At 48.4% G+C, this 16,230-nt stretch overlaps 2 protein-coding genes and 1 pseudogene across 3 annotated transcripts in view; 1 reads left to right on the plus strand and 2 right to left on the minus strand.

The window, feature by feature from the left end:
- Nucleotides 1-13,318, minus strand: part of LOC122706593 (myeloid-associated differentiation marker-like) — a 74,459-nt gene extending 61,141 nt beyond the window's left edge. The window contains exon 1 of the mRNA XM_043921889.1: nucleotides 13,294-13,318. The gene's annotated coding sequence lies outside the window, so the exon portion shown is untranslated. The remainder of the gene's footprint in view (nucleotides 1-13,293) is intronic.
- LOC122706594 (myeloid-associated differentiation marker-like) lies at nucleotides 65-15,535 on the plus strand. 2 transcript variants are annotated; one of them, XM_043921891.1, is made up of 3 exons: nucleotides 3,377-3,387; nucleotides 12,281-12,285; nucleotides 13,048-15,535. In XM_043921891.1, exon 3 carries the CDS (start codon nucleotides 14,031-14,033, stop codon nucleotides 14,697-14,699), a length of 669 nt encoding a protein of 222 aa, XP_043777826.1. In that variant the 5' UTR covers nucleotides 3,377-3,387; nucleotides 12,281-12,285; nucleotides 13,048-14,030; the 3' UTR covers nucleotides 14,700-15,535. The 2 variants fall into 2 exon arrangements, with proteins under 2 accessions (XP_043777825.1, XP_043777826.1); XM_043921890.1 differs by lacking the exons at nucleotides 3,377-3,387; nucleotides 12,281-12,285 and adding an exon at nucleotides 65-250.
- LOC122706592 lies at nucleotides 8,698-12,460 on the minus strand (annotated as a pseudogene).
- Nucleotides 15,536-16,230: the final 695 nt, after the last annotated feature.

A 16,230-nucleotide genomic window follows, 5' to 3' on the forward strand; every position in this document is an offset into this window, starting at 1 on the left:
ATGAAGAAGCCAGTACAGAGAGCTAAGTCTTGGGTTTAAAAAAAGTAGCTTTATCTTAAGGAAGCTGGCAACCAAGGAGAGAAGGTGTTTTACTGCTCAGAAGAATCAACTCCCAACACAGCAAGGCTCAGCCAGGATTTATACAAGGAGGGAAGCTGAAACGGCTGCAGGCTGTGTGCCAGGGGTGCGCTGGGCTTCTATTTGGGGAGACTTTACATTAACCCCTGGGCTGCCTTGCTGGATTGAGAAGGTGAGTGTTAGCCTGGGTGTTATATTTTTCTTTAAATTTTATTGTCTCAAGGACAAAAATTACTGGGTGACTATATTTTTGCATGGAAAGTTACTTTTCAAAGCTTTGTTAATGGGTGGTGTTGGATGGGTGGGTATTGCTGATCCCGTAGTCGAGGAAACTGTATTGCTTGAGTTTGTGCTGCACAAACGTGTGTTTATGTGTCAGTTGTTTTCTGATGCTGCTTCCTGCTTCTCCAGGACCCACACATAATATTATCTAAATAAATGTAAATAAACATGGATTTTTTAATTCTCTGGAATTTCTGGATACCACTGAACCCTGTTATCAATCATAGGTGAAGGCTCGACCTTTCTCCTACAACTGTAATGTTCTTTTTTAACCTCAATACAAATATAAAAGAAAAAACCCACAAACCTGACATATGCTAACTGCCCCAAATTTTCTCAGAGCTCAGAAGGATGGAGCAGATTTTTACTCTCACCCAAGCCCCCATCTCTGGGATGGGCTCTGGGAGCCCTTCCCAATGTCTCCACACTCCTGCCTTCCCCCAGGACCTGGGGGCATGGTCCTGCCCAAGACAACTAGCAGTTGTGTCCCCAGCACTAGACTTTCTGTCCCCTTAGCTCTTAAAGGACCAGAGCCCGGTTGACTGTATTTAAAGGTGTGTCCCTGCCTGCATGCCCAGCGTGTGTGTTTGCCTGTGTATGTGCCTGTATGTCTGTGCTCACAGGTGCATTTGGACCAGCACCCTTTATAATAACTGGTGGCCGGGAAGCCACCAATATTGTCCTTAGTCTCCTGCTCTCTGCTGCAAAACCTCAGAGCCCAGCATCCTGGTGTCACAGAACCAGAGGGGCCCCAGGCATCAGACCTATGGGGGAGGGACAGGGAAGGACCCCCACTGCTGCCCCTCACTCCTGTACTGGGAGGAAGCATGTGATCTTTACCGGGGGCGGGTGAGGTAAATGGGGAAGGCTCTAGGAGGTGGTTCCCATGACAGGCAAATCTTAATAAGCAATGAAATAAAATTCATATTTTAAGGAAAGACAAGAAAAACAAAGTTTTTCTCTGCCTGTTTTGACTTTCTCCCTCCCCTGAGGTGTGCAGTGTGCGTCTGCAGTATGTGCTAACCAGACCTACCTAAGGGCAGAAATACCTGACCCATTGTAAACATCAATTTTTGTTCTAACCCCAGCCTTGTGACTTTATATGGCACTGCCTACCTATGACCTTGTTAATGTCACTAGCTATATCACTTATAGTCTGCTGTTTTACAGGAATATTGTTTCTTGCACTAACAAATGTGTCATTGAGCCTCTGATAAAAACAGTAATGACCAGGTGACCTAATATACAGTTTTATAAGAACCATGATCGTAATAAGGTGACTTGAGATATGGGAAGAAGCAATAGGAGGGAACCATTTCCAAGAGCCTGACAGACAAGTAAGACTGTTGGTCCAGAGGATTTTGGCTACTGTTACCAGGACTAGATGAATAATTGCACATTGAGTGGCCTATCAGTGAAATTCTCACCTGACCTGGGAAAAGTCCTCCCAAACCTTGATTGAAATTAACATGGAAACAAATATATTGTGTGATAATGAATGTTGCCCACCACCCAGTTCTACAAGAATCAAGTCACTAGCTGCTAAAATTCACTGACCTGCAATCCACTCTGAGAGAAAGTCATGGAAAAGGTTAGGATTGTACTTTGTACTCTGAGAAAACTGGCAGAACCTGCCCTCAGATGCTTTGATATTTTCAGGAGACTTTTCTATGAACCCAGTTTCTTGCATCTGTCCATGCTTAGGAAGCACTAAAAGCATGAGCCATGATATCTGTTCTTCCTGAGTGAAGGAACCTTCTACCAAGACATGGGTTGATTTCCTGTCCTTCCCCCAAATCACACACATACTGACCTCCAATCTTAACCTCCTTGAAACAGTTCTCAGAGCTTCTTGAGAGACTGTCTCCCCAGTTACACTTCTCAGGTTGGTTCCAATAAAGTTTCCAATTCTTTCTTAACTTGACTATTGGTTAGTTTTTCATCCACAAAAGCAAGTATGTGTTGGCCTCCTCAAGTCTCAGTGCAGGAACCTCATATTCTTATATTTTTCTAAGTCAAATTGAACACAACCCTGGGACTTCATTTCCCAGGAGGATGGAAATGTCTCTGGGCTTTAGTAAAAGAATTGTCCAGGGTGGCTCACCTGAGGGGCTCGGTGTCCAAGCCTCATGGTTCATGGGGACGGCTCTCAATTCCTCCTGCTGAGAGGTTAAGGGCCATTTGTCACAATTCCAAGGCTACTTCAGTCCCCTCACTGTGACGCTCAAAAGAAAGTGTAATCATCCTGTATTTAGTTCAAACTTCTCGTCATAGGGGCTTCCCTGGTGGCTCAGATCGTAAAGAATCCTCCTACAGTTCAGGAAACCTGGGTTTGAACCCTGGATTGGGAAGATTCCCTGGAGAAGAGAATGTCAACCCACTCCAGTATTCTTGCCTGGGAAATCACATGGACAGAGGAGCGTGGTGGTCTGCAGTACATGGGGTCACAAAGAGCTGGACACGACTGAATGAGATAAACGTAGTCTGGTCATAGAGTAGGAGCAGCTGGACCCTAGGGAGGGGCAGGACGTGTCCAGAGTCACCCTGTGTGTGGCAGAGTCAGAGTCAGGACCCAGGTGTCCTGTCCCCAGGCTGGTTGTCTGTCCATAGCCCTACGCTGCTTGTGACATGTGGGAGCAGCATCCTCCAGGCTGGGATTCTGCCCCATCAACGCTAGTTCTGCACAAACCTGCCCCGTCCCCGAGGAGGGCACTCGCTGCTGCTGAGTCCCTTTCCTCATCTGCTTGATGGGGGAGGGGTGCCAGAGACCCCTGGTCCCTCCCAGCCCCCCTCTTCTCGGGGCCCCTGGACTTGCCAGTCTTGAGAATCAGACGTGGAGATGGAAGCCGGCTCCATCCCCTCTGTCCACCCTCTCTGCTTATTCCCTCTTATTCCCTCTTGGCTGCTGGGTCCTGTTTATTCATCACATCCCTCCTGATTATACAGGCCCTCTTTCCCAATGACCTCTGCTTGGTGGTGAACGTGTTTCTCTTTCACAACCTGAGTTTCCTCAGTCACTTCCTAGTGGTCCAACTCTCCAGTGATTCTTGTCAAAAACACAAACTGCTTCCAGGCGCCCCCACAGTCTGAGGTCTCTCAGACTCCCTTGTTCACGCACATTCTTGACTTTCCACTTCTTCAGAGTCCAGCCCAGCAGCCCGAATGCTCTTGCCCTGTTTAGGAAACTCGTGTTTCCTTTAGGAAAAGGAAATTCCTTTCTGCTGGGCATATAGAGGGCTGACCATAGCAGGGGAAGATGAAACAAAAGCCCAGAGTGAAGAGAGAGGCAGATGTGGGGCCCACGACTGGATTCACAGTCACATCTGCTCTGACTCCAAAGCAGACAGGCTGGGGGAGGAGCTGAGAGATGCCCACACAGGCCTGTCTCCAAAGGCAGAGAGAAGGGAGGCGCCTTGGGTTCAAGGGTCTGACTCTTTGCAACCCCATGGACTGCGGAACGTCAGGCTTTCCTGTCCATCACCAACTCCCGGAACTTGCTCAAGCTCATGTTCATCGTGTTGGTGATGCCACCCAATCAGCTTGGATGGGGAGGGGGAGCTGTGGCCCCCAAACCCACCTACTTGGTGTCTAGGGCCTCCCCCAGCCCTTTAGCACACACAGTTGATGGAGATGATCCCCTATTTGCCCGGTGCCCAAGCTTCAGCCCCCTTCCCTTGCTCCCTGCCTGGCCTGGGCTCCCTGTCCCCTGGGGCGGTGGCCAGAGGCTCCCTCCTCAGCTGGCCAGAGCCTCCTCTGCACACGGTGACTCCAGCTGACGCCCTCTGGACTGTGGCCTGAGCCGCATCCAGAACAGAGCCTGGGGCACAGATGTTTCCATTCTGTGGTCCTGGACCAGTTTCTTGAAAAAATCAGGGATTGCCCTTCCTCAGTCCTCCTCTGAGTGGGGAGATTTGGGGCCATTCCCTCCTGCGGTCTCAGGCACCTGGTTATCTCCCTTGGGTGCCAGTGCAGACGGCCAATCCATGTGGCCCTTGTCTGTGTGATTTGTTCCTGGATCTGAGAGAAGAGGGAAGGGGCTCAGCATTTCCTGAGGTTCTTTTACCTGCTGAGCTTTGGGGGAGACAGATCTGTGTTCAAATCCAGTCTCTGTTAGGGAGTAACTTTGTGACTCTGAGCTAAAAACATAATGTACTCTCTGAGCTTCAGTTTCATCATCTGTTAAATGGGGATGACAGTAATAATATCCCTGAAGATGAAATGAAATAGAGGTAATAAGACACCTTGTCAGACTGTTGGTGTTCAAAAAATATTGGCTGCTTTATCTTTCTGGAATATAAGGTACAAATCAATGCCAATCAGAGTTTAAGGTCCTGTACCCACATGACTGGGTTCAAATCCTAGCTCTGACACTTCCTACTTGTGTGATCTTGGGCTAGTTACCCTCTGTGTGCTTGTAAAAATGGGGACACATTGTGCATAGCTCATGGGTTGCTGGGAGGAACAAATGAATCCAGAGCAGGGCTTGACCTGCAGTGAGTGCTGTGTGTGACACCTCTTAAAACTTTTATGTCCATAACTACCCTGTTGGCCCATGCCAAGTGTTTCTTAAATGAATATAACAAGTGCTTACAGCTCAAACTGTAGCCTGGACCTACCAGCTGGGAAACATTCATCCCTTTTGCCTTTTGGGTAAATTTTTGACAATCACTGAGGCATGTTTTGTCCCATTTAATCCTCCTAACAACCCTTGGTCTTGTGTGATGGACATCTCCATGGAGGGGAACCACTGAGGTCATGAACTCATCGCCATATTTGAGGACAATCCCATCATTTGTGTGACCTGGGGTGAGACTGGGCCTGACCCTCAATAAGACAGAAAAGGCCAGATAAATATTGGACCTGCCCCACAAGTGGGGCCTGGACACACAAGAACAGGGGATACACAGAAACAAAGACAGATCAGAATTCCTTCTGTGGGGCCTGCAGGAGCGTCCAGTGTGTGCTTCCAATGGCCATGGTGCCTGGACCTGCTGCCCTTAGCTGTGACCTGGCTGCCCAGCACCCCTCCTTCCTGGTCTCAGCTTGTGGACAGGCTGGTCCCTCCCTATGATTCTCCAAGCTATCCTGCATCCTTCTAGTACAGTTATTCTCTGCTTAAGTGGCCAGAGATGTTCTCTTCAAGGTGCAGTTAACAACCTTTAAGACTAAAAGTAGGAGCTATTATCTCCATTTTCTGGGTGAGCAAACTGAGGCTTAGAGTGACACAGGACCACCATGTTCAGGGCTGGGGTCTGGTGTGTAGACAGGTAAGGTGAAAGGCTCTGAGATGACTGAGAGGAATTGGGAGCAGTTGTCAATGGTTGGAGGGAGGGAGGTGAGGAGGCTGGAGAGGTAGAAAGGGGTCTGAACATGCAGGGTTTTGGAGGTGATGTTTTGGAATCTGTTTTCCATCCTAAGAGAGCAAACAGAAACCTTCAAAATATCTTACTTTGACTTTACTCCAAACCAGTCTTTGTGGGAAAAGATGGAAATGACCAACCTAGACAGCATATTAGAAAGCAGAGACATTACTATGCCAACAAAGGTCCGTCTAGTCAAAGCTATCGTTTTTCCAGTAGTTATGTATGGATGTGAGAGTTGGACTATAAAGAAAGCTGGGCACCAAAGAATTGATGCTTTTGAGCTGTGGTGTTGGACAAGATTCTTGAGAGTTACTTGAACTGCAAGGAAATCAAACCAGTCAATCCTAAAGGAAATCAGTCCCAAATATTCATTGGAAAGACTGATGCTAAAGCTGAAGCTCTAATACTTTGGCCACCTGATGCAAAGAACTGACTCATTGGAAAAGACCCTGATGCTGGGAAACATTGAAGGCAGGAGGAGAAGTGGACAACAGAGGATTAGGTGGATGGATGGCATCAGCGATGTGATGGACATGAGTTTGAGCAGGCTCCAGGAGTTGGTGATGGACAGGGAAGCCTGGTGTGCTGCAGTCCATGTGGTTGCAAAGAGTCAGATATGACTGAGGGACTGAAATGAACTGAAGGAACTACAGGAAGCATCTAGAAGCTTATGGCAGGAGAGCAGGTGAAGGGATGGATGGATCTGGACGAGACGGTCTAGAGATGAAGAAGACTAGATGGATTCACACGCATTTTGAGAAGAGCATCTGGGAAGGTGGTGCCATTGACTAAGATGGGAATGATGAGGAAGGATCAGTGTGTGTTGGGGGCTGAGGGGTTTGAGAGGTGGGACTGGACACGTTGAGTGTGATGTGTCCTGAGACATCCAGAGGGAGAGATCAGGAGGCAGTAGGGTATGACTCTGGGTCCCAAAAGAGATCAGCTCTGGAGGTAGGAATTGGGGAGTTGTCATCACATGGCCTATTCACTTCCTTCAGTATCTTCTTAAATGTCATATCCATGGAGCAGCCTGACCTCCACCCACCTAAAATAGCAGCCTTGCCCCTCCTCCCACCGTACACACTCCAATAACTCTTCTCACCTGTGTTCCCTTTATCGTGGCATTTATCACCCATGGGCTTGATGTTATGTATTGATGTGCACATCTCCTGTACTAGAGTGCAAGCTCCATGAGGGCAGAACTCTTGGTTCTGTTCTCTGCTCTCTGTCCAGTCTAGAATAGCGCCTGGAACACACACTTGGTGAACAAGAATATTTACTGATGAATGAAATCTTAGTCATCGGACTTGATGAGGAGGTAAAGGTGGTCTGGGCCCAAGCCCTGAGGAAATGGTTCCCTCCTGCTGCTTCTTCCCATATCTGTAGTCGTTGTTGTTTAGTCGATAAGTCATCTCTGACTCTTTGAGACCCAGTGGACTATAGCCCATCAGCCTCCTCTGTCCCTGGGGTTACCCAGGCAAGAATACCAGAGTGGATTGTCATTTTCTTCTCCAGGGCGTCTTCTAGACCCAGGGATCAAACCTGAGTCTCCTGTATTGGTAGGCAGGTTTTTTTTTTACCACTGAGCCATATTGGGAACAGTCACTGCATTACAATCATGGATCTTATAAAACTATACATATTATATGAATCATTTCAAGAGGCCTAGTTACCATTATTTCTCATCACAGACTTAATCATAGATCTGTTAATACAAGAAACAAGGCATGAATCTTTAAAATAAACAGAGCACAAGCAATACAGCTAGAGACATTAATCAGGTCCTAAGTAAGTTAGCAGTGCTGTCTTCTAAGGCATTACAAGGCCTTCCTCTAGAAAATGTCATCCTTTTGGTGGAATGGGTATTTTTTCCCTTGAAGAGGTCTGGTTAAGGCACAATGCAGATGAATACATATGAATCCTAGAGGAGAGGGAGGCTGAAATAGACAGACAAAAAATGTTATATTTAAATTTTTCCTGTCTTGTCTTAAAATAGGAATTTAATTCCATTGTTTCTTAAGATTTTCCTTCCATGAGGACCACCTCCTGGGGGCCCTTTCCCTCTCTCCAACCTGCCCCTGGGTGAAGATCACAAGCTTCATCCCAGTACAGGAGTGAGGGGCAGCAGTGGGGGTCCTTCCCCTCCCCTCCCCCACAGCTCTGCTTCTCTGGCACCCCTGGCCCTGGTGACCCTAGGATGCTGGACTCTGAGGCTCTGTGGTTGAGACTGGGAGACTTGTGGGGCCTTCACAGCCACCAGTTACTGTAAAGAGCTGCTGGTCTCAATGCAGGGGAGCAGTGGGCATGTACACATGTACACACACATGTGCACTGAGCTTGCATACAAGTACACACCTTTCTAGAGAGGCATCCAGGGGCTGTCATGGCCCCTTTGAGAGTTAGGAGCACAGGATGTTGGCATTGGGGTGGGGTCCAACATCTTGCATCATAGGCTGGGCCGCACCCCCAGGCTTTGGTCCAGGTGTGATTGGGGAGTCAGTGGAAGGGGATCCCAGAAACCTAGGTTTGGGTGAGGGTGGAAATTGACTAGGACTCTTCTGAGTGCCAGGTATATTGGGGCAATTAAAATATGTGGACTTTGTTTTGGGTTTTTGTTTGTTTCTTTTCTTTCATCTTTGGATTGAGATTGAAAAGGACATTATAAATGTGGATGACTGAACGAATGTTGAACAGTCTTCTCTGATTGACAGCAGGAACTAATAGGAACCAGAAGCCCCAGAAATTTTTTAAAATTATGTACATTGATTTAGATTACATTGTGTCTGAGTCCCAGAGAATCAAGAGGCAGCAACAAAAAGCAACTGGCACACAGAAACACACACACATGAGTGTGTCCTCTCACACTCAAGAAATGTAATTCCTTGGACAATGGGACCAGTAACCCCCACCCCATCCCCAACCACCTGCCCAAGAAAATTTGAAAAGAAACTTCCTCTTTAAGAATAAGGTCACTCACACGTATTAACTTTAAAAATGCCTTCCAATATACAATAGGTGCAGACAAATACTATTTTATTCCACTCATACATGGTACCTAGAAGAGTCAAATTCATAGTCAGAAAATGCATTGTAGATGCCAGGAGCAGGGGCATGAGGAGGCAGATGGGAGTTAGTGCTTAAAGGGGAGAGTTTCAGTTTAAGAAGGTGAAAAATTTGGGAGAGAGATGATCATGAGAGTTGCACAATGTGAATGCACTTAGGGCCACTGAACTGTACAGTTAAATATGGTTAAAGTCACATGTTTCATGCTATGTGACTTTTACAACAATAAAAAGGCACCTTAAAAAAAGAAACCAAGATAAAAAATGTCTTTAATCAAAGAGACCCCAAAACAGGGTCACTCAGTAATTTTTGCTGTCCTAAACAGAAGATAGTAAAAGTAAATAAATAAATAAAACACCCAGGCTAACATCACTTTAAGGCTGGTGGTGGCCGTGCCCCTGTCCCTACAGTGATCAAATGCTGTTTTATCACTGAGGCAAGCGGGCCACATCACTGCCCCTCACAAACACTGCAGACTGGTGTCTTCAAGACCATACAGTCCTCCCAGCTCCTTTTTTTAGTTCCCCAGACAGCAGTTGGGATTGAAGGCATTCACCCCTGACTTCCTCTAAAATGCCCTCTAGGCAGCGGGTGTTCAGTGAGCCTGCAAAAATCCTGGAGCCAATCTCAGGTGGGACTTAGCACCAGGTGGGGCCCAGGGATCCAGGATCTCTGCTTCAAGACTCTTGCCCACTGGAAATTATTGACCTCTAGAGAATTTTTTCAACGTAATGGGGATGTAGCCTACACATCCCCCTCCACTGGGAGAAAGGGGGCCTGATGACTAGCTACCCACTCCCACCCCCAGATGCATATACAACTAAGGCACTGCCAGGGGACAGACACACTTTGGCAAAGAGGCCCCTCCAGAGGCCCAGGGTGTGAACAGCTGCACAGAGGGCTGTGTGCTGTGGAGTCAGCACCTTAGTAGGTGGGAGGGGGCGGTGGGCAGAGAAGGAAGGAGTCTCAGGTCCTGATGGATCAGAAGAAGAAAAATGGGGAGAGGGGGTCAGGACACAGGAGACGAGAAAACCAAGGATGACCAGAAAAGGGGCAAAAAGCAGAAAAGTAAAAAAAGATGAGAGGAGAAAGAGACAAAACAGGATATGGGCAACCAAAGAAAACAGGAAGGAGACAGAGCAGAAGGAGAGAAGGAAACAGAAAAGAGAGCGAAATGAAAGGACAAGGATGTGAGGAGGGAGAGAGGGAGCCAGGAAGAGGGCATCAGAGGATGTCCAAACTCTGTAAAGATACTGAATGGGACCAAACAGAGTCTGGAGCACTGGACACTGGATCCTCAGTCCCTACAGAAAGCTGGTGGGCCCAGTACAGCAGGTCAACCACATAAATCAGCAGGTTGATGGCGGTCAGGATGGCCACAGCCAGTTGCTGGTCTCAGATGCATATACTGTAAAGGAAGTCATCAATGCAGTCCTCGTCGCTGGACCAGTGAGGATGCCCGTCAAACTCCTCACTGAACTGATAGAACAGCCAGAGGACGAGAGCACTAATGTAGAAAAGGACATTAGAATGTAGAAAAGGAGAGCAGGGTCATCACAACCTGGAAGATGGGGAGGGGATGGGTAGGTGTCCTCCCAGTCATCCAGCTTCAGCAGCGTGGCCAAGGCTGCTGGGATGAAGCAGACGGAGTAACGGCCATGCACCACTCCAGGGCCGACTGGTGCAGGTACAGGGAGGTGCTGCTGAGTCAGGCGAAGATGATACAGGCCATGAAGTTGTCCAGCACCTTCAGCAGGCCTGGCACAGTGTGCATGTAGCTGGAAATCTCCTTGAACAGACAGCAGACCCACGTCCAGGCCACATCTATGATATACAGCAGAGATGCGAGACAGGAAAAAGCAGTAGCAGCAGTAGCCCGGTCCTGATAAGGGACATAAGGCAGGAACTGGGCGTAGGTGATGGAGTAGATGATGCAGGTTGAGAGGCAGAGGAGGGTGGTGTAGCAGGTGTAGGTGTCGAGGAAGTGATACCAGAGACAGGAAGGCAGGACCGGAGCTTACATAACTCAACAATGAAGATGATGAGAGTCATGGCAAAACAGAAGCTCCAGATGGCCACAGGCCAGTTACCTATGGCCCCACTTCCCAGTGCGCCCATGCTGGCCACCAGTGAGAAGGCCACAGTGGTGGAGAAAAGTTGCAGCAGGCAGAGGAAGTGGAACATGGTGTCCAAGGTCTGGGGATGTCCACCTGGTGGAATGGTGTTATGACGGTCAGGCAGCTCATGGTCACTGCTAAGGCAGTGGTCTTCACTGGGGACCACCCAGAGAATGATCCAGCTCCATAGGTGGATTGAGTCAGATGTCTAGAAAAGGCTCAGGATCCATGGAGTTTGAACCAATGACCAGACACCTGGTAACAGCACAGCTGCTCTGCAGTTATTCTCCCCACGCAACAGCCTTGGCCTTGCCAGGAGATTCGTCTTATCTCACAGATGGGTTGAGTCTAGCCACAAAGCCATGCACATTTTTTACGCTTTGTGCCATTATCTACAGGGACACAGGGTACTGTGGTCCTTTTCTACAATCACAAATCTTCAATTTACTTGAAACTGAAAAAGATTTTTTTAAAAAGCTGTTTGGTAACAAATTTTCACCTAAACAGACATGAGACAATTTATAGTCTTTGTTTATTTTACTTAGTGTGAATGTTCAAAAGTGTGGTTACAGAAACACTTATGTCTTTGCTCAAAAGGTGCATTAGACTCCAGTGGGGTGTTAGGTCCAATAGCGAAGATGCATCAAGTTACATGATTGGTGCTGAAAAATTCTGATTCTGTAGTAATCTGACCCCAAGGGTTTCAGAAAAAGGATTGTGGATTGTCCTACTAACCCCATTTTACAGAAGGGAAAACTAAGGCTCCAGGAGTCAAGTACCTTCCCTAGTTTGAAAGGGTAGGAGTGGAAATCCCAGATAAAAATAAAAAAGCCATGGGTTTGAGCACTGTGTTCTATAGCCTCGCAGGTCAACCAGGCCTGTGAGTGGGAGCCCTGGACCAAAGCTCAGGGCTCTGGGACCCAGGACCCACCTTCAGGGCCACAGCCTCCTTCTACAGCAACCTGAAGACTCCCACGTCCTGGCCTCTCCTCCCCGCAGCATCACTAGAAGGAGCTGCCATCTGAGGGACACAGCCCCACCTGGAGGAGGGCAGCTCCAGGGGTGAACAGGGAGGAGCCACGGGGTGAGAGCAAGGCCGTGGGGATAGGATGACATGGAAAGTGGGACTGTTGTGAATCCCCTCCCCCAACTTGCCTCAGCGTGTGACTGTTCCCTTTGGGAAGGGAGACCCCAGCCCAGCATGACTCCAAGGTATAGTGTCATGGGGGAACCACAGAATAAATTAACATCATATCTGTCTGTTAAGCTCCAAAGTTGCCTTCCAAGTGGGAGTCTGGAAAGATCTAGGAGTACTCCTACCTGAGTGAGGATTTACCTGGCCTGGGAAACTGGTTAGCAGCTTCCAAGCCAGGGAAGAAGGGGTTGGAAATGAACAAGGATGTTGTGTCTAATGCTGATGTGGAATCTTTCAGGGCATCCCAGGGAGGGTGTGGAGGGACAGATGACCCCTCATAAGGTCTCCAAAAAATTATCACCCAAACCTGCGCATCAGCCCATATTGGGTGATGGTTTGAAAAAAATCCTAATGAACATTTCCACTATTTTTGTGGATCATCTCCATGTAGAAGGTTGGCAGTTGACCGGTTTAGCAGGTCTGAGGTGGAAAACAGAGTATAAGAATAATAATAGCCTATTGGCTGTCCTCAAACCTCCTGTAGGGAGGCATCTTAGTGAAAATCCATCCCCTCCCTGCCTCTCCCTGATAGGAGACACACTCCAGGCAAACTCAGTGCCTTGTGGGGTCTTAAAGGGAAAGACTACTTCAGACCCCCTTTCTTTCTCCTGCTGGGGGACACTCAGGCTCTGCCCTGCCCCCACACTAGAACTCCTCCTCTTTCCAGAGACTGGTGGGGGGATGGTGTGCAGGGAAAGACCCCGGGGCAGCCCCAGCCTCTTGTATCGTTAATTTAGGGCCCTTGTTGGAAGAATCCTTAGTATAAGAAACAAGGAGGCCTGCACATGGAATTTCCTCCCACTTACCAGATCATGGTCAAGTCAGTTCTAACTGCAAAATAGCGAAGCAATTTAGAGACACATTCAGGTGCCACCGTTCTTCAGAATTGAAAACATACATGGGCCAGTCTGACTTATAATTTAAAAAACCACTTTTTTCTTGGTTACAGGGTCATAGTCTGGTTTTGCCAACCTGCCAAGATCCCTCCCTGTGAAGTTCTGGAAGGCACTTCACTTGCTCCCCCAGAACAGAATTCAGACAAAGCAATTCTCCCTCGGAGAGACTCGTACAGAATCCCAAGCAAGCCACGTCCCACTCCTGCAGTGTCCAAGTTGATCCCAAAGTCCCAAAGGGCAAAGATTATGCCCAAATGGGTGGGAATGGGGGGCGCCCAGGGTGCACACCGTCTACTCACTCAGTCAAGAGCTCGGCTGCTCCTTCAGCGGCCAGTTTCCTTCTCTCAACAGAAAGTGAAAGCAGGCTGTGAGCAAGGAGTGGGGAGGGACAGGCAAGTTCCTAAAACTAGCAAGTTCTGCATCTGCTTGAAAATACCTATAGATCCTCCCCAACCTTCTCAGCCTCACCCCGCTCCTCGCCCCAGAAAGATGTGGAGGGGCCAAGCCTAGGGGTCCTGACTGCTGCCTGGATGCACAGCCTTGTCCCCCAGCTAGTCTCGACTGCTCGTTGCTTAAGAAGCCAATACAGAGAGACAAGCGTTGGGTAGAAGAAAAGTAGCTTTATCTTAAGGAAGCCGGCCACCAGGGGAGAAGGTGTTTTACGGCTCAGAAGAATCAACTCCGAACACGGCAAGGCTCAGCCGGGGGAACTTACATGGAGGGGAGCAAGAAACGGCTGCAGGCTGCACGCTGGGGGTGTGATGCACTTGGTTTTTTTTTGAAGACTTGACAGTAACCAGGAACCAGAAACCATCTTGCTGGAGTGAGACTGTGAGTGTAATCCTTATATTGTTAGGATTGGTGGTTGTATCTTTTTGGAAAAAGAAAAACAGAAGCAGAACTAAAAAGGCAGAGTGAAACTGAACCAGTCCATCAAAACCTGGAGCTGTTTTTTAATTATTCACAAGCCTTTGGTTTTAAAACCAGTAAGGTTACAACACCAGTGCCAGTGACCTGCCTGACCGTCTCCGTCACCATGAGGACGTTCTCAGGCCTGAGCTCCAGGACCGCTTTGGGCTTCTTCCTCCACTTGGGGCAGCTGCTCTCCACCTGCGCGCCCTGCTTGCTGGTGGCCAGCATGGACACTCGGAGTGAGTGCACAGTTAACTGGTCTGTGTTTCTGTGGTGCATCTGCTTCAGTGGGACCCTCACCGTCTTCATGGTGGAGTTGTGTGGCCTCCAATCCCACTTCCCCTTGACCTGCTATGATCTTCTCTGCCACTATGCCTTCTATTTCACCCAATTCTGTCTCTTTGCCTCCATTATTTTCGCCACCAACTATGTTCGGTTCTTGCCTCAGAGCCACACCCGGAGCCAAGCCATCACCGCCACTGCCTGCTCCTTCATCAGTTCTGTGCTTTACGCCATCGAAGTGGCCTGGACCTGTGCCCTGACTGGTGATACATCCTGCTTTCTGCCTTCTGATCCAGGCAAGCTGGAAAGGCTGGTGATCTTCCTGCTCTATGTCATTTTGGCTTTATTTTTAAGCACCACTATCAACTCCAACAGCGATTTCCAGTACACGTCTGCCATGGTAAAACAAACGATCCTATGCTCCATCTTCTTCTACCTGGGGATGATGTCCGCCCTGTGGCGTGAAGACAACAATGAAACACGGATACCTGTCTACTATCCTTTACTGTAGAGGGAGACCATGTCTCCATCCTCCTGTCTACCAGCGCTCTGTCCTCTGCTCACTTGGCCCCTTTGATGAGAAGTTGGGTGGGCTGCCCCTGTGGTACAGTGATGTGAGCTGACGTGATAAAAAAGAGGAAAAAAAAAAAAAACCTCACCTGCTCTATGTGCGTCTGGGATGAATGTTGGACTGTGGCTGTCTTGACAGCCACTAACCTGCTAATTTACTTGGCTGACCTGCTGTACATGGCCTCGGAGGCTTTGCAGGGACTGAGGATGGGCCCCGGGGCTCCCGATTTCTCTTCTCACTTGCAGTTTCTTCACTGAGCTCTGATGTTCTTTTCCTGGTTCGCTCTCTCCCCTCTCACATCCTTCCCCATTCATCTCCCTCCCTTTCCATTTCCTTCCCTCCTTCTGCTCTGTCTCTTTGTTTACCTTTTTAGCTGCCTTCTCTTTCCACTCTCATCTTTTCTGTATTTTCTGCTTTTTGTCTCAAGGGCGAAAATTATGGGAAGACTATATTTTGTATGGAAAGTTTCTTTCCAAATTTTTGTTGGGTGGATGGGTACTGCTGCTGCTATAGTTGAAGAAACTGCATTTCTTGAGTGTGTGCTGTACACACGTGTGTTTCTATGTGCTAGTTGCTTTCTGCTGTTGCTTCTCTGGGACCCACCCATCATATGATCTAAATAAATGTAAATACGCATATATATATTTTAATTCTCTGGGATTTCTGGATACCATCAAATCCTGCTGTTCATAGAGAGAAGCCTGTCCTTTCTCCTAAATCTACAATGTTCTTTTTTAAAACTCAACACAAATATAAAAGAAAAAAACACAAACCAACATACCCGAATTGCCTCATATTTTCTTAGAACTCAGAAAAACTGAGCAGATTTTTATTCTCACCCAAACCCCCATCTCTGGGAGCCCTTCCCAACGTCTCCCTACTCCCACCTTTCCTGAGAACCTGGGGGCATGGTCCAGCCCAAGGCAACTAACAGTTGTGCCCCCAACACTAGACTTTCTGTCCCCTTAGCTGTTAAAGGGCCAGACCCCGGACAACTGTATCTAAGGGGGCGTGCCCGCGTGCATGCCCAGTGTGTGTGTTTGCCTGTGTATGTGCCTGCATGTCTGTGCTCACATGTGCATTGAGACCAGGAACCTTTATAGTAACCGATGGACAGGAAGACACCACAATCCTTGTTCTTCTCCTGCCCTCAGCCACAAAGCCTCAGAGGCCAGCATCCTGGTGTCACCAGGACCAGAGGGGCCCGAGGCAAGCAGAGCTGTGGGGGAGGGGACGGAAGGACCCCCCCTGCTGCCCCTCACTCCTATACTGGGAGGAAGCATGAGTTCTTCACCCAGGGGTGGGTGGGGTGAATGGGGGTGGGCTCCCAGGAGGTGAATCTTACGGAACAAACTCATATTTTAAGACAAGACAAAAAGCATATCAGCATAAAACTTTTCTCTGCCCATCTGGGCCTCCTCCATCCCGTCTAGTGTGTGTCTGCAGTATGTGTTAACCAGCCTTCCTAAGA

This window comes from Cervus elaphus, chromosome 13 (assembly GCF_910594005.1).
Source record: "Cervus elaphus chromosome 13, mCerEla1.1, whole genome shotgun sequence".
NCBI classification, from domain to species: domain Eukaryota; kingdom Metazoa; phylum Chordata; class Mammalia; order Artiodactyla; family Cervidae; genus Cervus; species Cervus elaphus.